Consider the following 24,057-nt stretch of genomic DNA (forward strand, 5'->3'; position numbering starts at 1 on the left):
AAAAAGCAGGAAAAGCTTTTTATAGTTAAAACTGGGCCACACGTTCTATTATAGACAAGTCAGGCAGTGACCACGTATGACTGTCACTTGCTCATTCTCCTTTTGCAAGTATTCATGATCTCATCTGTCATAACTATAATTTGACCTGTACCTACCTCCATCTTAAAATAAAGCACCGAGCCCTGACCGGTTTGGCTCAGTGGATAGATAGAGCGCCGGCCTGCGGACTGAAGGGTCCCAGGTTCGATTCCGGTCAAGGGCATGTCCCTTGGTCGCGGGCTCCTCCCCAGTGGGGAGATGTGCAGGCGGCAGCTGATCGATGTTTCTCTCTCATTGATGTTTCTAACTCTCTATCCCTCTCCCTTCCTCTCTGTAAAAATCAATACAATATATTAAAATAAATAAATAAAGCACCGAAACTTGTGCATGGATCTGCTGGAGTCCTGGTAGCTCCTCCATTTTGGATGAGATCCTCCAGGAATAGGAACCCAGCCGTTTTCCATCCTAAGTCATCTATTTTTTTTTTTTTTTTTAAATAGAAAACGCAGTCTCTTCCTTTCTCGGAATCACGAGAGAGGCCTGCCGTCCGTCCGTCCGTCCGTCCAGTGGGCATTTTAATTTGATGATTATATTTGCTTTTGGACATTGGAAACCACCCACAACGGAGCCTCCTGGCTTCCTGGACGACCCCCTCCACCCGCGCCATTGGACCTGAGATGAATTGGCTTGGCCAGCACTTGCCATCTCCTTACAGCTTTTCAAGGAGGTGATTGCAAGAGAGAATGTGAATGGCGGGGAAGGGAACACTGTCGTAGGTTCACCTCCCTCCCCGCCCCCGGCAGGAATTCCCTTTTCGCTCGTGACGAGGGAAGGGGGTTTCGCGGGCTGCGTCTCCCCCGCGCTCCCCGGCGCCGGTGCGGGGATGAAGTCATCCCTCTCCATAGCGCGCCTCCCGGCTCGTTCCCGCGGCGAGCGCAGGGATTCCTCGGGCAGAACCGCAGCGGAGCGAACAATGATGACCCCAGTTTCCATGTGCACCCCCTCCCCACCCCGGAGGAGTGGCGGGGAACCGCGGCGCGGCGGGGCTGGCCGGGATGCCCCGGCCCCCGGAGCTGGCGCCAGGGCGAGCTGAGCACCGGGCCCCGCGCGAGGGCCCCGGCCGCCCCAGCCCCGGAGTCCCCGGCCGGGTGCCCAGTCACGCATCCCGGCCCCCCACGCGGGTGCCCAGGGGTCCTGGCGCCCCGATCTCTGCGCCCCGGCCACCGGGAGGGGGGCCCGGGACCTCCCCCAGCTGAAGGGGAGCGCGAGGCGGCGGGGAGGGGGCCCACGGCCAAGGACAACCCCGGGCGAGGAACCCTCGGCGGAGGGAGGGGGGGACAGCCCCAATCCCGGGGGGCCGGGTGGGGAAGCAACAAAGAGCCTGACCGCCCGACGGGGCCCGGCCCGCTCCCGCCCCTCCCGCCCTCCGCAGCCCGCGGGGGCCCGGCCGCCGGAGGGGTGGGGGGGGAGCGCCCGGCCCCCTCCCCGCCCCCCGCGCCGCCCCCTCGCCCCGGGAAGGAGGGGGAGGGCGGCGCCTGCGTGCTCCTCCGCGCGCCCCGCCTCCCCGGGCTCCCGGCGACGGCGATCCCGACGCTCCCCCCGCGGCGGCCGCAGCTGCCGGTGCTCACGGCCTGGGCGGCGGGCGCGGGCCTGGGGAGCGGCGGCCCCGGCGGGCACCCCTGCGAGGGCGGCCGAGGAAGCTCCCGGCGGCGGCGGCGGCGGAGGAGGAGGAGGAGGAGGAGGAGGGCGCTGCGGCGGCCGCGGGACCGCGGGGCGCTCGGCCTCCCGCCCCCTCGCCGCGTCCCTCGCCCGCGCCTCCCTGCGCTCCGGCCGGCGCCGCGCTTTGTGCGCGGAGATGGTGTAGCCCCGCGGCCGCTCGGCCCCGTCTCTCCGCTGCGTCCCGCCCCTGGAGGCCGGACCCCGGGCTCGGCGTGTCCCGGCGGCTGGGGAAGCCCGGGCGCCGGCACCATGAGGTGAGGGGCGCGGGGCGCGGGCGGGGGGGCCATTGTGCCGCGGAGCCGCCGTCCTCGGACCCGCCTTCCCTCCCCTCCCCGCGCGGCTCCCGGCTCTCGGGGCTGCGCTCCCTCCTCCTTTGTCCCTTCTCGTTTCCCTTTCTCCCTCCTAACCCTCCCCAGCCCCTCATGGGGGGCGGGGGGCGGTGCGGGGAGACGGACGGACGGGAGGGTCTCTGTGCGGCGGTCCCCCTGTCCCCTCGAGGGTCCCCCCATTCCCCCTCGATGCTTCCCCGGCGCCAGGGCTCCCCAGCCTGCGTTCAGTTTGCGCCCCGCTCCCTCCCCCGCCCGGGCCGCCCCACCTGGGCGCCGGGGAGGGTCCTGGGCGCAGGGGTTCCCCCGCCGAGCTGCCCCCACCCCGCGCGCTCTCAGGACGCGACTCCGGGGTGCAATGGCAAAAGGAGGAAAAGTTGCAGGGACCTGAAATCGCTGCGGGTAGGAAGCGCTCCGAGAGCGGGAGGGGACGGCGGGCTGAGAGGGGGCATCTCCCGATGGGGAGGGGAGGGGAGGGGAGGGAGGGGGAGAATGTCTGAGGTTTAGAAGGGGGGACCGTGGAAGACCGGGAGAAGTTACTTGGTTGGGGGGGGCGTGAGTGGGGGCGGGGAGGGGTTGGTTTGCAAAAGCCCTCTCCTCTCCGGCCTCCGTGGCCGCCCTTGTTGCAATGCAGCAGCTGCGCTCCCCCCCCCCCCCCCCCCCCCCGTAATCAATACAACAGGCTCAATGTGCTCATCCCCAGACCAGGGCTGAACGCACCGTCGTAATCGACCTGTTTAATGGCTACGAGGAAACCTATGGTGTGACATTTTTCTTTTCTTTTTTTTGTTTCTCCGATTGTGTATTAGGGAATAAACCGTGGGGTGGGGTGTCATTCATTGGAGGGGCTGGCCCCCCCCCACCCCCCCGGCCATTCCTAAGCCTGGTGTGTGCCCATAACCTTCCCTTATCGGATTGGTGCTCGACTTGGTGAGCAGTGGGACTGGGTGGGTAGCCCGGAGGCCGATCCATTCTGCGTTATCATTCCTGCCCTGTAGGCCCTCCCTTGGGGCTCAACAATTGTGGATCAAGTCAGTTTCTCCATTTCTGTGTCCTGGGAGAGATAGTCTTACCAGTTCCACTTGGATTTGAGTCTCCTTTGTGTTAAAGATTCATGGCCAACAGTCGCCAAGACCTTTATAATGTAATGCAAGGAAATTTGAATGATAGACCCTACCAGTTCCTGTGCTCCGGCGAGAAAATGTCATGTCATTGGAATTCTTTCGCAAATTAAGTAGCTTCCCCGTTAACTTTAGTTTTTTGTTGTTGGTGTTTTTTTTTTTTTATCACGGTTGAACACTGTCCCATTTTTTTAAATACATTTTTTTTGTGTGTGTGATATAGCCGTGTATTTCAGTTTACTGTCGATTTGAATTAATGTTTTCCCCTGGTTCCAAGTTATAGGTCTTGATTGCATGGCCTTAAAAATGGTTAAATTCTGTGTGTCTCTAAGTGACTCCCTTCTCCTCCGGGATTCCACACGAGTTATTTTCAAATGTAATGGATCAGCTTAAAATGTGAATATGACATACAAACCAAAAAAAAAAATAAAATAAATAATAATCTTTGTAAAATGCAGCTTGGAAAACTTGAGCCATTAGTTGTTTTTTTTTAAATCAAGTGACGAATGCCATTGAAAACTCAAACTACAGTAAAACAGATGCAATGTTATGCCTTTCTCCACATTGTTCATTTCTCCTTTAAAAATATAATGCTCTCAGGGTCTTGTAGATCAGAAGCCACTGTTTTTCCCCCCCACATTTTGGGTAAACTTATCTCAACACTGAGCAGCTTGAAACAGTGAAACAGGGATATTTGTAAAGAAAATGATTGTCAAGTTTTCTGATTCAAAAAAAAAAAAAAGTCACCGTGTAGAGTGGTCCGTGAAGTGTACGATCTCTATCATATATATCCTTGTCAGTCCGTCACGGGCTAATGATGTCTTCACTTAAAAGTGCCTTTTCTCATAAAAAAGTAACTTGTACTTTTTAAGCTCTTTTTCTGCTCTCGTCCTGATGGAATGTAGAGAGGGAGGGTTCGCGCTGATGCTTGCCAGTAGCATACATGTGGCCAGAACACGGTCCCCAGGCCTGAGAAGTTGGCTCACGCAGCCCACAGTAATTCTTTGTAGGCTCATTCTGAATAATTTACAAGCAGGCGAGGGGATCGGCTTCTCACTCTGGAAGGCATTGGGTTAATCGGTAGGTGGCTGTGTGACGCGTGTACACCTTTTCTCTGGTATCTGGGAAGGTAGGCTGGTCTGATTCGGGGGTTAAAAGGCTTTGGTGCTGGTTGCCAGAAAGCTTTGGGATATTTTGGAGCCGTGGGCTTTTCGGGCGATATTAATATTTGACTTAGTCTCCAGGATGCTGTAGGACATAACTGCTATACGGTTAAATCGGGTCTATTTTAGTTATATTAAGGAGTCGTTCTGATGTTTTAAAGGCCACCCAGAAATAGGAATGCCTAGGCAGGAATTTCCACTCGGGCTGGTCAGGATTCGGAAGAGAGGAGATGATGACTGTGTTACTGTTTAAGTATTTGGGATCAGATCTCTGAGATGATTTTAATTTTAGGAATAGCATGCCTATTGCCATACAATGTCATTGATTAATCCCTGTACAGAAGGGAAGTGAATAACAAACACTCTCCGTTCCTGAAACAGTCTTCAAGGCGTTCTACACGCGTTAAAAGCAGCGCGTAGAATTACTTCTCAGTGCTTTGCTTAAAGATAGATGAGAATTTGAAAAATGAGACGGCGCATTTTGTATACAAGACGGTGAAAGGGTTGAGATCCTCCAAACTGGCATTTTTAGGGTAACATCCCACTTTTTGGTATATGCCTTTTAAATAATTGCTTTTTTTTTTTTTTACTAAGTGGTTAGTGACTCAAGTTTTTTTGTTTGCTTGTGTGTTTTTTTTTTTAAATAAAAGAGGAGCTTGTCTGATCTAACGTAGTTGTGTGTGGCTGAGAGGAGCTCAGGTGATTCTGGTTTGACGTTATTCTTGGGTCCATATTAAATAGTCTAGTCCCATAGTCGGCAAACTGCGGCTCTCGAGCCACATGCGGCTCTTTGGCCCCTTTAAGTGTGGCTCTTCCTAAGCCTTAGGAGTGCCCTCATTAAGTGAATAACAATGTACCTACCTATATAGTTTAAGTTTAAAAAAATTCGGCTCTCAAAAGAAATTTCAGTCGTCGTACTGTTGGTATTTGGCTCTGTGGACTAATGAGTTTGCCGACCACTGGTGGTATTTCACTCCCTGCTCGGTGAGGGTCTCACGTCCAAAGGCGTAGGGTTGTGAGGATTCATCCAGGCCACTTGCTTGCTGCCTGACCTTGAGCTCATCACATCATTTCACCGATTCATCGTTTAAAATATGTGAAAACGGGGATAATTCCTTACTGGGTAGCGAGAGTCAGATGGTAATATTAGAAGAGAAGGTGCTTTGGATTCTTGGGTTCTACCATTGTGTTACTCTTCTTATTTTGAGGCTGAATTATCTAAACTTTGTGGGTAGTTGGCTTCACCTTTCCGGCCTTCATGTAGTTCAAGAACGGCGGTAGGTGACATTTTGCTTCCTGACTCCAGTTGGTAGTGGCTGCCTCGTTGGCGCAGACCTCCTGGTAGACGCATTTCTGGGCTTGGTGGGGAAGCCGGCCATGATGAGTGAGTAATGTTTGATGGGACGTGGGTCCCAGGGGCACTGGAGAATGTTCCCTCGAATGCTGCTTAATTACCTGTCATCTAGTCCAGCTTTCTTATTTTATTTTATTATAGATGTATTTATTGATTTCAGAGAGGAAGGGTGAGAGAAAGAGAGAAACATCCATGATGGGAGAGAATCAGAGATCGGCTGCCTCCTGCACGCCCCCTACTGGGGATCGAGCCCGCAACTGGAGCATGTGCCCTGACCGGGAATCAACCGTGACCTCCTGGTTCCTAGGTCGACGCTCAACCACTGAGCCAGGCCGGCCGGCTCAGCCTTCTTATTTTATAGTCGAGGAAATAGATCATTACCGTTTCCTTCCTTGGGTATTTTTAGTCTTTGAGATTCTTCTTGGGATTTTGTTACCTTCGTTTATGGTGGTGACGAATGTCGTAAACACTTCAGAGAGTGGTTGGTACAAGCCAGGCCCGGAAGACCCAGGTTTCCTTATGCTGACTCGTTGCTTGAGCAAACTGGTAGACATGGAGGTGATTCTAATATTTTGCAGGATAGTTGAGTCCAGTGAGCTGGCCGGGAGAGGATGCCTGTCTTCCCGTGCGTCTTCACTTGTCCTTGTAGCTGCTGGGTGTGTGACTTGCCCACACAGGTTTATTTTAGGGACTGCAGCCCAATGGGTATTAAAATGGAGACCCTCATTGCCTTGTAGGTAGGCATTGTTTAGCATTGTAGGCCTTCAGTAAGTGAGTACATCTCGAACGCGTGTGGATTAGTGGAGAAAATGGACCGAAGGCCATTCATTATTCAAGGCTTTGGAGACCTCGTTAGTCTGTTTCAGCGGTTCTCAACCTGTGGGTCGCGGCCCCTTTGGGGGTTGAACGACCCTTTCACAGGGGTCGCCTAAGACCATCGGAAAAACACATCTATAATTACATATTGTGTTTGTGATTCATCACTATGCTTTAATGATGTTCCATTTGTAACAATGAAATTGGGGGTAACCCCAACCTGAGGAACTGTATGCAAGGGTCGCGGCATTAGGAAGGTTGAGAACCACTCTATTTGGAATTAGCAAACTCCCCAGACAGGCCCCATTTGGCTGGTATGGCTGATGGTTTTGGGTCCTTATCCTGTACCCAGCTTAAATCTGAGGGGATTGCAGAACTTGTAGGGCACCCAGTATTTATCATGAGTGTAGGAAGTATTTGGAAAAAATGTGATCTCAATTTTTATGTGGTTGTGGGGAGAGAAGTGATACTTAAATTCTTTGAAATTGACAGATGGAATGGAGTGGAAGGGAAAGTTAAGGAGAGAGAATCTGAGTTGAGGCTGTCTGTACACACTCAGTGGGTGCTTCCCCAAAGAAGGGTTTAAGAAGAATAGAAAGCAAGAAGGGAAGTCCTTGTCAGACTTCGGAAGTCACCCCTGGTTCATCTCCCTCCCAGCTATGGCTGGGTGTTCGTTCCTCTATGCTCTGTATCATATTTATTACATCGTTTTACAATTCCCTGCACCTGTCTGTCCCTCTTCATCGTAAGCTCTTGGAGGGTGCGGACTGCATTTTTAAATATTTTTTTTTTAAAATATATTTTATTGATTTTTTACAGAGAGGAAGGGAGAGACAGAGAGAGAGCTAGAAACATCGATGGGAGAGAAACATCGATCAGCCGCCTCCTGCACATCTCCCACTGGGGATGTGCCCGAAACCCAGGTACCTGCCCTTGACCGGAATCGAACCTGGGACCTTTCAGTCCGCAGGCCGACGCTCTATCCACTGAGCTAAACCGGTTTCGGCCGGACTGCATTTTTATATTCACGGTCCCAGCAAAATATTTGGCAAGTAGTGGGTGCTCACGTAAACTTTTGACGTTGACTGGCATGTTCTTTTCCAGAATCGGTCCCCCGACGATAGTAACCATCATTTCGGAGGCACCTGCAATGTCCTACAGCTCTTCTGGGTGCTATACGCCGGGGTGTAAGATCGTGTGGGGCATTTAGTGCATGCTGAAGTGACTTAGTTCAGACAGACGCACAGAACAGCCCCCGGGCCACAAGGAATAGATGCAGAGTTTGTTTCTCGCTCCAACACCAAGCTCCGGAGTGGCCAGAAAGAGTGCCATTCGGGTTTGTGTCCCTCCAAAGCCCCTGCGAGGGGATTCTATGTTTCCTTGACTTTTCTCATGAAACCCCGAAGGAATAGAAGGGCCATCGCTCTGTGTTTTTTGGTCTTTTGAATCTTGGGACTTGGAAATATTTTTGAGCAGGAAGTTTTATGTGCGTCTGTTGGTTTAGCTTATTTCTACTCCACGTCATGCCTGCTTTGTTTGGAATCTTATCAAGTCCTTCAAATATCAACCCCCCCTCCCCCCCATTTTCTTGTTTTTTTTTGCAATTATAAAGAAAGCTGCTCTGATTGTTAAATTGATTGGTGTGCGATACTCAGGAAGGGAGCTGTATGAATGAGTCAGCTTGGGGCGCATATGATAGACTGGGGGGCTTACACCACAGAAACTTAGGTTTTCAAAGGTATGGGGGCTGGAAGTCTGAGTTGACAGTGCCAGAACGATTGTGGGGGGGGGGTGGTGGGAGAGAGAGAGAGAGAGAGAGAGAGAGAGAGAGAGAGAGAGGAAACAGACACAGACTTCCTTTTCTTACAAGGTCAGCAGTCCTACCAGATTAACATCCCACCCTTATGACCTCATTTAACCTTAATTACCTCCTCAAAGCCCTATCTCCAGATGAAGTCATTTGGGGCATTTGGGGGAATAGGGCTTTAACATATGAACGAGGGTGGGGGGCACATTTCAGTCCATAGCGGAAGATACCCAGATTTTTTTGTGTGTGTGTGTGTGTCAGCGTAGACAGCTTTGCTGGAAGAAGCTAATCTGGATAATGCTTAGGTGATCTGTAGATAAATGCGGGGGCGGATCACGCTAGAGCGCTCCTGTATTTTCTAGAAAGAGCTGTAGGTTGGGACGCTTCTATTTTAGAACGGCCCTAATAGGTTTCATTAGCGTGTCGCTTTTCCAAGAGGATGTTGTCGGCGTGGAGCAGTGCGCGGAGAGCTCGGCGTAGTAGAGGCTGCGTGATGGAGGGGAAAGAGTTCAGGCTTTGAAGGCAACCTGCGTTTGAACCCTCTTCTGACATCTCCTAGTGAATTGACGTTTTGAGTAGGCTATAGTTTTTTGAGATCGGAATTTCTTCTCTAAAAATGGTTACAACTTTTGCGGTACGGAGTTGTTGGGAAAATTAAATCAGAAATTATATTCAACCCTGGCATAACACTTGGCACATAAAAATGGGATTGATAAGAATAATCCCCTATTTCTATGAAAGTCTGACATCTCTTAAAGTTTATGTTAGGAATGTAAAGAACATCGTAAATGGTACAGCAGCTTTAGAAGCAGCTTGGCAGTTCCTCAGACACGTAAGCCTATAGCCCTGGCCGGTTTGGCTCAGGGGATAAAGTGTCAGGCCTGCGGACTGAAGGGTCCCAGGTTCGATTCCTGCCAAGGGCACATGCCCAGATTGCGGCCTCTATTCCCAGTGTGAAGCGTGCAGGAGGCAGCCAGTCAATGATTCTCTCTCATCGTTGATGTTTCTATCACTCTCTCCCTCTCCCTTTCTCTCTGACATCAATAAAAATATATTAACACACACACACACACACATAGAAACGTAAACATAGTTACTACATGACTCAGCAGTCCTACTTGCAGGTATGGATCCAGAAGAAATACAAATACATGTCCACACAATCATTTGTTCACAGATGCGATGGCAGCATTACTCAGAATAGCCCCAAAGTGGCAGTGACCCCGATGTCTATTGACCCATCCATGGAGAATCAACTTGTGGTCTCTTCCGAGTAGAATACTTGTTGGACCATCAAAGGAATCAAGTACTGATTCATGCTAAGTGGAGGAAGTCAGACACAAAAGGCCCCGTGTTGTATGATTCCATTGATAGGAAATGCCTAGAATGGGCAAATTTGTCAAGACAGAAAAGTGGTTTAGTGGTTGCCAGGGGCCGGGGAGAGTGAAGGAGGGATGGGAAGTGAATGTTAGGGATACGTATGGAGTTTCTTTCTGGGGTGACAAAAATGTTCTGGAATTTCACAGTGGTGATGTTGCCCAACCTTTTGAATATACTAAAAGCCACTGAATTTTATACTTTGCAAGAGTGAATGTTATGGCCTGGGGATTATATCACAGCGCCCACTCACCCTATCCTTGGACTATTATTTTCACTTACAAACTAGACTGTAGACTAGTGGTTCTCAACCTGTGGGTTGCGACCCCTTTGGGGGTCGAACGACCCTTTCACGGGGGTCGCCTAAGACCCTCGGAAAACACATATATAATTACAAATTGTTTTTGTGATCAGTCACTATGCTTTAATGATGTTCAATTTTTAACAATGAAATTGGGGGTCACCACAACACGAGGATCTATATTAAAGGGTCGTGGCATTAGGAAGGTTGAGAACCACTGCTGTAGAGGATCAGAAGAGGGTGTCATATGCTTTGCATGGTTTCTGACGTTTTTCTTACTTTGGATTCACATTTGAAATGAACATCTTCACGTTTCCTAAAGAAGAGAGACGGAAGGCAGAAGCACTGGGGTGTTCTGTGGGGGGAGCCAGGCAGGGGGGAGTGAGTGTGGCGTGGAGACCTTGGTCCTACTGCCCTTGAGACGCCTGAACATTTGGAGCCTTATCTTCATGTGAAGGTGGCAGACGTCTCTCTCTCTCTGGGAGGCCCTGTTCTGAGTAAAAGATGCCTAAAGTCACGGATAAACGTCCACGAGGCGCATCCGGCAGAATCTTCTGGAGACTTGAGTCTGGGCGGCGAGAGCCAGTCATCTCAAACACCAAGGAAGTTTTGTCTTTGGGGAGTGAAGTCTCCTATGGGGAGGGAAGCAGGCCATTTGCACATGGTCTGAGCCACGTGCTCCGTGGTTCAGGGCCTTCTGGAACGTTCCGTCTGGGCAAATAGCACATCTGATGAGATGAAGGCAACCTCTCACTGAGCTTCCCAGGCCCTCAGCCTCCTCCTGCCTTTTTTGGTATCTGCATTTTTTTTGTGTCAACCTGGTAGGGCACCGGCTTCATAAAGAAGCCCGGGACACAAGGGACATAAAATGAATGGCTCTTTAGGTCAAATCTCCACGGAGTCCAGGTTGCTTGTTTTGCGGCGGAGGGATCTTTCGGAGCAGGTTTTTAAATAAGGATGAACTGTGGGTTGCCTTTGAGAGTCTCCTTTATTCTGCAATCCTGAGCTGTCCCTTTCTCTCTGTTCCCAAAGCCTCGCCTCCTGTGAGCCTAGAATGGCAAGCAAGCACTGTCCAGTTTTCAGTAATTGAAGATCTATGAATTCCAGGTTGCCACTTAACACTCGAAGTTATGTGTATTTCTTTGTGGTCTCTTTCATCGTTGTATTTGCAGTATTTTGAGAAAACCAATTACTGTTGTCCAAGTGTCTGATAAGTGTTGTTTTGATTTTATTGTTTTATTTTTCCCTTCCACTATACAGCAGTACAGGTTTTGCATAGATTTTAGAAAGTATGGAAAGTATAAAGATCTTAAATCAAACCATCTAGAATTTTGATGTTTTGATGTGTAGCTTTCTACATTTTTATAATGCTTCTATGCAGCCATAAAAGTGCTTGTATGGGTGTATGAGTGTGTTTTCAATAAAACTGAGATCATACTATGTAAAGGTGAAATTTTACTATATTATATTGTCACTGGCCCCTTTCCTTGCAGATCTTACCACTACGTACAGATCTGCAGAGTATTTACTATAAGTAACTGCACAGTATTTTCACCATGCTTTGGGTATTGTAGCCATAGACTTGGAGATTTCCCCCATTATTTTTGTTATAAAAAACACTACTATGAACATCTTTGGATACATGTCTTTGTATATATCGGACATTTTACATCTGCACACGTACTTAGTTTTAGGACCAGTTCCCAGGAGGAAAGATCAAGTAGTATTTCTGTTTTCCTTTCTCGTACTTATCTACAGATTCAGGCAGGACAGCCTCCATTTGCTTCTCGGTCTCAAGTCCAGGCCGCTGTTACTCTCACCTGACCAGTCAGTGTCTCCTCTTTGCCATTCTTGTCCTCCATCTGCCATGCGTCAGCTAGGACAGTGGTTCTCAACCTTCCTAATGCAGCAACCCTTTAATACAGTTCCTCATGTTGTGGTGACCCCCAATTTCATTGTTACAAATGGAACGTCATTAAAGCATAGTGATGAACCACAAAAACAATATGCCATTATAGATGTGTTTTCCGATGGTCTTAGGCAACCCCTGTGAAAGGGTCGTTCGTCCCCAAAGGGGCCGCGACCCACAGGTTGAGAACCGCTGAGCTAGGATGCCCTTCAGGCGGAAATCAGATATAGTTACTCCCTTGCGAAAGCCTTCAATGGCATTGAGGTGCTCTTCGAATAAAGCCCCAAATAACATCAAACCAAAATGATTGAGGTCCTGCCTGCTCGGGCTGAATTCCTAGTTCCCAGCACAGGCCCCGGTGAGTCCATAATAAGTAGCTGAGTGACTAATAAGGGACACGACCAGACCGAAGCGAATTCTATCCGTTTTCGATACACATTACCGAATTAGCAGCAAGAGGTGAGAGGGCGCCAGCGCCCCCACATTCTGCCCAGCCCAGGGCACGATCATCAGCCTTTTTAATCTTTGCCAATCTGATAGCCCCAAGGTGTTATCTCCTTGCTTTAATTGGCATTTCTTTGGTTACGAGTGGAGTCGAACGTTTCTTCACGTTGTTATTGGCCATCGCTGTTTGCGTGTCCATCACCTGTTCCCGTGTTTGGCCTGTTTTCTCACTCTGGGATGTTAGTTTTTCTTGTCATGATTTTTAATCTATTTAAGGAGGGAATGCAGATCTGCTGTCTCAGTTATCCATTGTGGTCTGACAAACCACCTCAAAGCCTAGTTAACACATGTATGAGTTGGTTGGGCAGTTCTTCTGCTGGTCTTACCTGGACTCACATATTTTTATTCCTTGGGTGGGTACATGTGGTATGTCTGTCTGTCTGTCTGTCACGTAGTGATAGCAGCCTACCATGATGAGATCATGTCCCACTGCAGAAGCTCTTATCAAGCCTCTGTCTGCGCCCTGTCCCTTGAAAGCGAGTCACATGGTCAGTGTGGGGAGGAGACCACACAAGGACGTATCAAGAGGTGTGATTCATTGGGGGCATGATGTAAAATCTGCCACCTTCCCTTCTAAATGTGTCACTTGTTTTTGGGCTGTTTGTTTTGGCATAGAAATTAAAAAATTTCCTATCAGATCTGTCCGTCTTTATCTGTCTTTGTCATGCTTTTTCCAACCTAAAATTATATATGTGTTCACTTACATTTTCTTCTGTTACTTTTATGGTCTCATTGATGTTTATTTAAACTTAAGCCATTTGACATTTATCTATAATAATAAAAGCGTAATATGCTAATTAGGCCGGACAGCTGAACGACCTTCCGGACATCCTTCTGGTCGACCTTCTGTATGAAGCCGAGGCTGCGAGGGCCAAGCTCCTTGCAATAATTTTGTGCATCGGGCCTCTAGTTTTAATATAAGATGGGAGGTTAGTATTTAAATGTTCAATGGTCACGTGTCGGCATTATTTGTTCAGTAATCCATCCCTTCCCATTGACCGGAAATGCAACATTCACTGTATCCTGAATTCCCACACTTAGTTCTGGTACTGGACTCATCCGTTATCTAATTCTATGCTAGGACCTCACTCTTTTAATTACTCTTTGTCATTTTTTTAAAATATCTAGTAAGGGAAATGACTGTTGGTAACTTTTTTCCCCAAAACTTTATTTGCTGTTTCATTTAGTATATTCTTTTTAAAAAAAATATACTTTATTGATTTTTTACAGAGAGGAAGGGAGAAGGTTAGAGAGTTAGAAACATCGATGAGAGAGAAACATTGATCAGCTGCCTCCTGCACACCCCCTACTGGGGATGTGCCCGCAACCAAGGTACATGCCCTTGACCGGAATCGAACCTGGGACCCTTCAGTCCGCAGGCCGACGCTCTATCCACTGAGCCAAACCGGTTAGGGCTCATTTAGTATATTCTTTTAGGTTAGTTTTAGAGTCATTTTTATAAGTTAAAACAAAAAAGATGAAAGAAAAAAGAAATTACATTCCCAACCTGTTGGAGTTTTAATTAGAATTGTGTTAAAGTAATGGATTAACATGGGGAAAAAGAATTAACCCTATTATAATACGGAGTTTTCCATTATTTTTTCTCACTAATATTCATATTTTTTTATTTCCTCTTTAGTAAAGTGCAGTAACATGTCAGGTTCTATGTTCGATAGGGCACTTTTTAAAAAGTTCTTATAGCTTTAGAAATTAAAGTTTTTCATTCATTTTTATTGTAAGTTCATCTGTTCTCACTTTTCTGTGTGTTAATTTTACTTGTGCTTGTGTTTTTAAAAGATTTTCCTTCATTAATTAACTTAATTCCAACATTGGCATTTATATTCCTCAGTTTTTGTAGATTTTGAAATATAATAGGTAAATATAATAAGTATTGAATACTTATTGCCTAAAGTACTTCACATATTAACCATTTATTTTTTAAAAAATATATTTATTGGTTTTTTACAGAGAGGAAGGGAGAGGGATAGAGAGTTAGAAACATTGATTAGGGAGAAACATCAATCAGCTGCCTCCTGCACGCCCCCTACTGGGGGTGTGCCTGCAACCAAGGTACATGCCCTTGACCGGAATTGAACCCGGGACCTTCAGTCCGCAGGCCGGTGCTCTATCCACTGAGCGACACCGGCTCTGGCCCTGAGCCCATGCTTTTAACCAGTAGGCTCCAGGGCCTCTCTAATGGTTAACTGTTAGGAACTGAGGTGTGTATTTGGATTTTCTCAACGTGGATGTATGAGCAAATGATTTATTTTTCTTTATGATTTCACCTAGAAAGTTTCTTTATTTTCTTAAAATAATTAGTTTCCAGAACAAAGCCCGTGTAGAATGAACTGACCTAGAATAGGAGCAACATTTCAAAGATAGCAGGGGCAAGGAGAAAAGGCTTTATTTGGGGGGAAAAAAATGGTTTAATCTTGGAAAAAAGAAACAAAATTATGAAAACATTCATGTGAGGGTTGCAACTATGTGTTCAGTTCTTGGGATGGCAGAAGAATGAGTCAAGTGTTGGTTGCTTTTTCCCCCCAATATTTTTTTTTAAAATATATTTTATTGATTTTTTACAGAGAGGAAGGGAGAGGGATAGAGAGTTAGAAACATCGATGAGAGAGAAACATTAATCAGCTGCCTCCTGCACACCCCACTGGGGATGTGCCCGCAACCAAGGTACATGCCCCTGACTGGAATCGAACCCGGGACCCTTCAGTCCGCAAGCCAACGCTCTATCCACTGAGCCAAACCGGTTAGGGCCCAATATTTTTCTTAAAAAATTGCCAGATGGCATGAGACGATATCTCTCCTGGTGCGATGGACTTTTCCAGTATGATCCCCTAGAAAGGCATTTTTTTGCACAAAGGGTCAGGGCTTCCTTAGTAAAGCCCGGGGCCTTTATGTAGATATTCAGATTATTTTCTTTTGACTTCCTGTTATCTCCTCTTCGTTACCTTCTCCAAGTATTGACTGATTGTTATGCGTTAGGATGTTTTCAGCTGCAAGTAACAGACGTGTGTGTAAACACAAGCATATTTTCTTTCTCTTACATTTTACTGATTTTGAGGGAGAGAGAGAGAGAGAGAGAGATAAACATCGATGTGAGAAAAATTGATCGATTGCCTCCTGCATGCTCCTCAACCAGGGAGGGAACCCATATCCTGGGTATGTGTCCTGACCAGGAATCGAACCTGCCACCTTTCGGTGTATGGGACGATGTTCCAACCAGCTGAGCCATACTTGCCAGGGCAAGAACAATTTTTTCATATATATATATATATATATATATATATATATATATTTAAATATATTTTCATTGATTTCAGAGGGAGAGAGAGAGGGAAACATCAATGATGACAGAGAATCACTGATCAGCTGCCTCCTGCACGCCCCCTACTGGGGATCGAGCCTGCAACCCGGGCATGTGCCCTTGACCAGGAATCGAACCTGGGACCCTCCTGGCTAGGGCTGGTCACTTGGTTTTTGAGAAGGGTACCACGACCATTCATTCATTCAGTAGGGGGAAGGATCATATTTTTAACAAATGGTGCTGGGAGAGCTGGGTATCTCTAGTTCTTTTGAAAGAGAGTTTACAGTAGTGTATTTTTTCCCTGGGATATGAATGCCTGCCTCTACATCAGGGTTTCTCAACCTTGGCACTGTTGAAACTTGGGGCCAGGTAATTCTATATTGGGGGGTTGGTCCTGGGCCTTGTGGGATGTCTAGTATCTCTGGCCTCTGAACGCTAGATGCTAGAAGCTCACCCTTCGCCTTTTCCCCTAATAGTGATACTAGGGTGCATGGTCAGTGCATTTAAAACATTTAAATGTTTTATGTTTAAATGAAAAAAATATATAGTGCTATTTCCTGCTTTTATTACAAAAGACTTTTATACCTGTTTGTTTCCTTAGATGTTAACCTGGTAACCCAGCTGCAGTTTGTAAACAGTGTTTCAGAAAAGAAAATGTACCCTGAAAAGTCAGTTGATAAAAGCTCAGTGTTGAGTTACTTGAAGATAAAAAACAACAATTTGTGAATTTTAACATAAGTGAAATGAAAAAGAAACAACTTTAGAAGAAATTGTATTTCATTGTTTTTAAAGATATTTTCATGATGAACTTTTGTGTCCCAAAGGGCTGATCAGTTTTTCTCACTGATCCGAAGGGCCCAGTCCCCGTGAAGGGCCAACATATGCCTGGCACAGGGCACGAGTCCCTGGCTATAGATTGCAGCATCTTTGAGACTCATCTTTGAGTAACTAACCTTTGCTCACACTGGGTACATACCGAGTGGGCTAGCCAATTACATAGGACAACTTTTTTTAAATATATATATTGATTTTTTACAGAGAGGAAGGGAGAGGGATAGAGAGTTAGAAACATCCATGAGAGAGAAACATTGATCAGCCGCCTCCTGCACACCCCCTACTGGGGATGTGCCCGCAACCAAGGTACATGCCCTTGACCGGAATCGAACCTGGGACCCTTGAGTCCGCAGGCCGACGCTCTATCCACTGAGCCAAACCGGCTAGGGCTAGGACAACTTTTAATATTCTCTACTTAGGTAAATAAAGTAAGTAGGTAATTTGATAAATGATAGCGATTGCTTGTTGCTCATGTAAAGACAGGCCAGGCAAATTGCTAAGGGCTTCATGTGAGTCATTTAATTTCGTGAATTAGAACAAGCCCTGAGGGTGGGTGCCCCCATTGCTATGTTACGGCGGGGGGAGGCGATGCTTGGAATGCTTACGCGACTCGGCTGATCGCACGGTTGGTAAATGACAGCTGAGGTTCAAATCAAGTCCTGTGTCACCCCGCAGACCTTGCTCTGATGACTTTATATGGCCTCTAATTGTTCTACCTTTCAATTCCCGCTTCGCACATTTCATTTTTCGTCCTCGAGATGATATCCAATACTGTCTCGGACTTGGTACACAAAGTAATGGGAAATGCAGATTTGGGCTGGATTGTATAGGGCAGGGGTGGGCAACCTTTTTGTGAGTGCGTGCCAAAACCAGCAAAATCTCTGGCTCAAAATTCTTCTGCGTGCCAACCCTGATTGTTTGAGAACATGTGACGCCTACTTGATATCTCTTAAGGTGTACGTATGTGAGGAACTTTGAAGAAATAATAAAATCCATTCGAGCGACACAAACAGAGTATACGATGATGAAAAATACATTTATTTTTTAATGTATACATGTACACTGATGGTCCGACAGAAAACTTTATGACTCCGTTTGATACTATCAGTGGGACTTTTGCTGCCGTATCACCAGAGGTTTCACATCAGGTTTCTATTTCGTGACCTTCAGAGATATGCACGAGCTACTACTTTCATCTGTCAGGCTACTCTCCTCTTACGAGACTTAACAAAATTCATCCCTGAGAACAAAGATTCACCGTTGTAAATGGGAGATTATAAGAGAGGGTTTCGCGTGCCAGCCAAAGGTGACTGGCGTGCCATGTTTGGCACGCGTGCCAGGGGTTGCCCACCCCTGGTATCGGGCTTGGAATGACAGGTGCATGCATGAGACTTCATGTGCTACATACTTCTACACATTATTCTTCTAACCCTTACAGCTACTCTGCAGGGTAGGTATCCTCATTAATGAATGCCCTCGCTGCTGGAGAATACGAGGCTAGTGAGTGATGGAACGCGGACCTGACCCCAGCGTGGTCTCACTTGCATACCTGTAAGTGCTCTCCTGTGTCTTTCCGTCATGTGAACTTTCCTGGTGGACTCACGTCCCGTGTGTGGGCTCTGGGGTCAGCTGTGGGACTGGCTTATTCACGAGCACTCGAACCCTGATGTTCACCACCCTTTGTCTTTAATCCAAAGATGCCAGCCTTCCTATGGTTTATACGTCAAGTACATAGGGAGCTGCGGTTATGGTGACGTCCAGGTTAATTGAAAAGCCAGTAAATTCGAAGTGCACTTGAATCACATTTTCTCCGACAACGTATGTTAAAAGGAGAAATGAATGAATTTAAAGGGGCCTTCTCGCCTTCCAAAGGGTTGAGAACCACCCTTGCAAATGGATTAGTTAATCTGTTACGTAGGTGGGGCTGGGCAGCCATTTCACTGGAAGGAAGGAGGAAACCCTCAAACAATAAAAGTATTTAAAGCTATTCAAGAATCACTGCAAATGTGTGTGTGTTGTTTTTGTTGTTGTTGTTCTTTAGATGAAGTAGATGTTTATTAAAGAAAAAAAAATGTTTTGTGAAATGTTACTAGCTACCTATATAGGCAGTCCGTAAAAATAGTTCAAATAAATTTAAGTGGGAGAAGATTTTAATTGTTAGGAAATTATAGTGCTTGATTTTCAGAAAGGATCAGGTTACGTCTTTTTGAAATTAGGAAACGAAAGATGGGTTATGCTATGACGTAGGATTGTTTAAAAAAAACCCACACAACTCTTGGAGATGATGCTTTTGAAAGAAATGTGTCCAAAAATCGCATAGCAGTTTGTTGTTTGGTTTTTTTTTTTGCTAGTACATAAAAGGAACATTGAGAGGGAAGGCATCATGGATAATTCAAGTTGTAAATAGGCTGGAATTTGTGCTTTAGATTTTATAGTTTTTGGAATTTATATCATTTAGGCTTCTGAGGTCGGGAGTTGTCGATGCAAATGTGTTTTTGCATACTTTTCCAGCCTTGATGGGGTTAATTGTGGCCTGGCACATCAAGAAAAGTTGTTCTGTGCTGTTTCAGACTGCAGACTCCTGTTGCTAGGCAACCAACATTGTCAGTCAGTATAGGGTATAGTAAATTGGTATTCTCCGGCCCTTTTCACCACATGCTCATTTTGTAATCCGAGAGAAGTGGTTTCGAGCTATTTTGCAAGGTTTTATTTTAAAATAGGCATTTAAAGATTTTTTTTGTGTGTTGCTTTTTATAATTGGTTACACTTTTAAGGGCTGGGAAGCCTTTCTGTTCTGTGGTAGAAGGTACGCCAAAATGCGTGTGTTCAAAGAAAGGGTTTTATAGATCTGTTTCCAAGTTGTTTCAGGTTTAGAGCACTAATTTTATTTTGTTATCGGAAGAAGGGTACCATTGCCAACTTCCAACAAGGAAAGTTTTGTTTGGGAATTCAAGTTCATCTGAACATCAGAGCTCGACCATAGCAGCCACAAATTATTTTGAAATTTATTTGGAAAAGTGCGGACCCAGTATCCCTTAATGGATTACAATGATTTTTTTTAAAATATATTTTATTGATTTTTTTACAGAGAGGAAGGGAGAGAGATAGAGAGTTGGAAACATCGATGAGAGAGAAACATCGATCAGCTGCCTCCCGCACATCTCCCACTGGGGATGTGCCCGCAACCCAGGTACATGCCCTTGACCGGAATCGAACCTGGGACCTTTCAGTCCGCAGGCCGACGCTCTATCCGCTGAACCAAACCGGTTTCGGCGATTTTTAAAAATATATATTTTATTGATTTTTTTTACAGAGAGGAAGAGAGAGGAATAGAGAGTTAGAAACATCGATGAGAGAGAAACTTCGATCAGCTGCCTCCTGCACACCCCCTACAACCGAGGTACATGCCCTTGACTGGATTCGAACCCGGGACCCTTCAGTCCGCAGGCCGGCGCTCTATCCACTGAGCCAAACCGGTCAGGGCGATGACGATGATTTTTATAGGAATCCTAAACCTGTGTAGAGTTTTCTGTTGAAGCTGATAGTTTACTTTCTTGCAGGAGAACTTAAAATGTTCTCACAGAGAATGGGTAATGTAGAGAACATAAAACTTACCATTTTAACGTGGTTAAGTGTCCAGTTCCGTGGCCTTAAGGTCTTTAACATTGTTGTGCAACCATCGTCATCTCTGTCCATCTCCAGAACTGAAGAAGTGGCCTGTAGCAGCTAGCTAGTGATGTAGTCCAGGCCGTCTTCGAAACGCTTTAGGTAAATTAACTCCTTTCATCCTCATAACAACCCTATAAGGTAAGTGGTTATGTTCCAAGTGAGAAGAGAGGGGCGCCCATGAGAGGAACCAGAATTCTCAGCCACTGTTCCGTTGCCCTTTTTTGGAATTCGCTTTTTCTGTTTAGTGGGTAAGAATGGTTTAAACACTATATTTTTGTAGCTTTACCAAGTGAAGTGAACACGTGTAAGCTGGGTTTTGAATTTCGGATGAATTTCGTTTGGCCTGTCATAGTTTAGACATTTTTTTTTTTCCCCTAAATATTTGAAAAGGATACGGTTTGTATTTTATGTTATGGTTAATGGTGTATGAAACGATAGACATTATGGCTCATCATATAGAAGGGATTTAACTCCTCCTTTTCAAGTTTGTTTCTGGGCCATTTTCCCTGTGGGTCCTTCCATTAGAGCAGCGGTTCTCAACCTGTGGGTCGCGACCCCTTTGGCGGTCGAACGACCCTTTCACAGGAGGTCGCCTAAGACCATCCTGCAGATCAGATGTTTACATGACGATTCATCACAGTAGCAACATGACAGTGATGACGTAGCCACGAAAATAATTTTATGGTTGGGTCACCACATGAGGAACTGTATTTAAAGGGCCTGAAGGTTGAGAACCACTGCATTAGAGTGTATGGAGAAGGCGAATTATTTTCTGGTGGTTTAATAACAAATATATAGGGAGGCACGTTGCCATTAGGGAATTGCAACAGGACACCATCAGCAGTCTAAAGCCAATTGGCATTGATCGTCTGTTCCGTGTTTTCTAAATTCATGCTCTTGAGCCCTGGCCGGTGTGGCTCAGTTGGTCGGAGTGTCATTCCGTACACCAGAAGGTGGCAGGAATGACAGGGATAAAAGAACAGTATAAGGTGGCATTTGAACTTGCAGTCGATGGCTTTTTGCTAACTCTGCTTGACAGTATATCTCTATCCCCGTTTTTTAACAAAATATATTTTTATTGATTTTTCACAGAGAGGGATAGAGAGTTAGAAACATCGATGAGAGAGAAACATCGATCAGCTGCCTCCTGCACACCCCCTACTGGGGATGTGCCCACAACCCAGGTACATGCCCTTGACCGGAATCAAACCCGGGACCCTTGAGTCTGCAGGCCGACGACGCTCTATCCACTGAGCCAAACCGGTTAGGGCTCTATCCCCATTTTTAACTAAAGAACTTCCCCCAGCCCACAGTATTCTGGTAGATCTTCTACCTTGAGAACCTTGAACCTTGATCTTTCCTGAATTTATACCTTCCCATCTTGCTCAGTCAGACTAACTCTATAGTCAATTTGCTTTTCATTTCTCTTCACAGTTTGCATCGTCTTTAAAAAAATGTTTCCTTTTATTTTCATGTATTTATATATGCATTTGATGATACTCTGTGCATTTTTTGCCGTGTTCACATGATATGTTTTGCATTTTCTGTGCTTTTAAAAAACGGCTCAGAATTTTATTAGTTGCATATTTCACTGTAATTTACCTATTTTCTTTTAAATGGCTATTTACATGGTGTAAAGTGATTTTGTATAATGAGTAATGCTTTCATGAACCCAAAGGGTTTTTTTTTTCTTTTCCTCCTAATTAGAGACTAATTCCTTTAGATTTCCAGAAATAGTATTAGATCTCTGAAGAAACAGAAACAATTTTAAAAGCTCTTAAATCGCCCTAGCCGGTTTGGCTTGGTGGGTAAAGCGTCGGCCTGCGGACCGAAGGGTCCCAGGTTCGATTCCAGTCAAGGGCACATGCCCGGGTTGCGGGCTCGATCCCCAGTTGGGGGGCGTGCAGGAGGCAGCCCATCAATGATTCTCTCTCATCATTGATGTTTCTGTCTCTCTCTCTCCCTCTTCCTTCCTCTCTGAAATGAATTTTAAAAAAATAAAAATAAATAAATAAAAGCTCTTGAGTCATGTTGCCAAATGCTTTCCAAAAGTGTGGTACCCGCTTTCATGCCTGCTAGCAAATACACGGAGTATCTATTTCACTACAACCGGTAGCAGCAGAGAATGCCTTGGTGTTGACCTTCCCATCCGGGAAGAAGTGACTTACGGTCCTGCTGGACTTGTAGCCTGAATTTCACCTGGAGCAGCGGTTCTCAACCTTCCTAACGCCACGATCCTTGAATACAGTTCCTCATGTTGGGGTGACCCCCGATTTCATGGTTACAAATTGAACCTCATTAAAGCATAGTGATGAATCACAAAAACAATATGTCATTATAGATGTGTTTCCCGATGGTCTTAGGCGACCCCTGTGACAGGGTCGTTCGACCCCCAAAGGGCCCACAGGTTGAGAACCGCTGCCCTAGAGTGATGGTTGTGTTTGGGGTCGGGTTTTCTACTTCTTAAACTGCTTCTGAAGTTCCCTGTTGATGCAGTCGCTGCCCAGGTAAGGTTTCATTTCACGTATTTTGGATGCATGCTGCTGTAGGGGACAAAGTAGTATGTGTGTTAAATGCCATTCCCCTTGACCGCCAGGGCGGGAATAGGCGTGGCTCTCTCCTTCCCCCGGCTCCTGGGCTCTGTGTGTGGGTGGAGGCCACTGAGATCAGATTCCATAGCTGCCTTGTCCAGGGGCTGCTGCCTTAATGTGGTCTCAGTCATCGTTACGTCTTTACTTAGGAAATCATCAGCAGCTCTGGAGATGAAGTGTCTTTTCTCTAAAAGCTGGTTATAGAATTCAGGAGTGTCACGTTCTGATGGAATTCTGCGCCCCCCCCCCCCGCCCCCCTCCCCTCCAATGGAAGACAGGTCCAGGGAAAGCATTCCTGAAAGCTGGCCATTGGGAAGTCTTACCTGGTTGCCTCTGGCCTCATACTACCCTTCAGGGCAGTTGACCATCCTGGCCTTGAACCACTTTGAGGTGAAGTTCTCATGGTTCTTCTTATCTCATTGGCTGCATCTCTTGACCCTTTTCTCCTCCCCGACCTTATTCAGCCCTGGGTTTACCCTGCCGCTGTGTGCTACCGATTCCCAGATTTAAATTTCTGGCTAGCTTTCTCTTGTGAGCGCCAGAGAATGAGCTGACAACTTAATTGACTTGGTTTAGCGAATAGACACCTTAAATATCATGTTTCCAAACCAGGGTGTGTAATATGTTCATACAAATTTATACTTACCGATAAATAGGAATTTCAGCGAGAATGCTTCCTTGGATTTTCAACTATAAAAATAAATAAGGGTATCATGAACACTTTCCCATGTTGCTCCGTGGTCTTCATCACAGGCCGGACTTTTTCAAGAGTTGACCAGTGACCTGTTAAAACGCCCTCTTTACACACCTAACATGAGAGCACACAGAACGGTTTCACGTTGGGGGCAGAAGCCGATTTCCAGTTGCTTTTGAAGTAAGAGATTTGAAGAGGGAGATAAGGGGAGACTCCAAGCAAGCTTGAGTGTCTCCCACAGCAAATACTTCAGACTCCAGAACACTCCAGGCTCCAAGGGCTGTGAGGGTAGAGCTCGGAGAGGGAGGGCAGGCCTGTGGCGTGGAGGTAGCACGTACACTTTCAGTGCAGCTGGAGCTGTGGGCTGGGGTACATGGTCCATGAGAGGGCCTGGGTGGGACATGTGCAGTCGGTAAAGGCCCAGGTAGCACAGGAGGACAGGTTGGATTTTTGGAAGGTCCCGATGGTCGATATCTAAAATAATCTCCATGGTTCCTTAAGAGGTAGGTTCACTTAT

General features: G+C 46.5%; 1 protein-coding gene across 3 annotated transcripts in view; it reads left to right on the forward strand.

The window, feature by feature from the left end:
• Positions 1–1,890: 1,890 nt before the first annotated feature.
• The window catches only part of ENAH (ENAH actin regulator), a gene marked incomplete at its 5' end in the record, with an annotated part of 102,239 nt that continues 80,072 nt past the window's right edge, over positions 1,891–24,057 (forward strand). For 2 of the 3 annotated variants that reach the window (XM_081114355.1, XM_081114357.1), the window contains one exon: positions 1,891–2,012. In XM_081114355.1, the coding sequence (XP_080970481.1) occupies positions 2,008–2,012 (5 nt within the window). Of the gene's footprint in view, positions 2,013–18,093; positions 18,138–24,057 lie in introns of those variants that run through there. The other variant, XM_081114356.1, reaches the window with a different exon arrangement.

Source organism: Myotis nattereri (assembly GCF_964212035.1).
Source record: "Myotis nattereri genome assembly, chromosome: 20".
Lineage (NCBI taxonomy): Eukaryota > Metazoa > Chordata > Mammalia > Chiroptera > Vespertilionidae > Myotis > Myotis nattereri.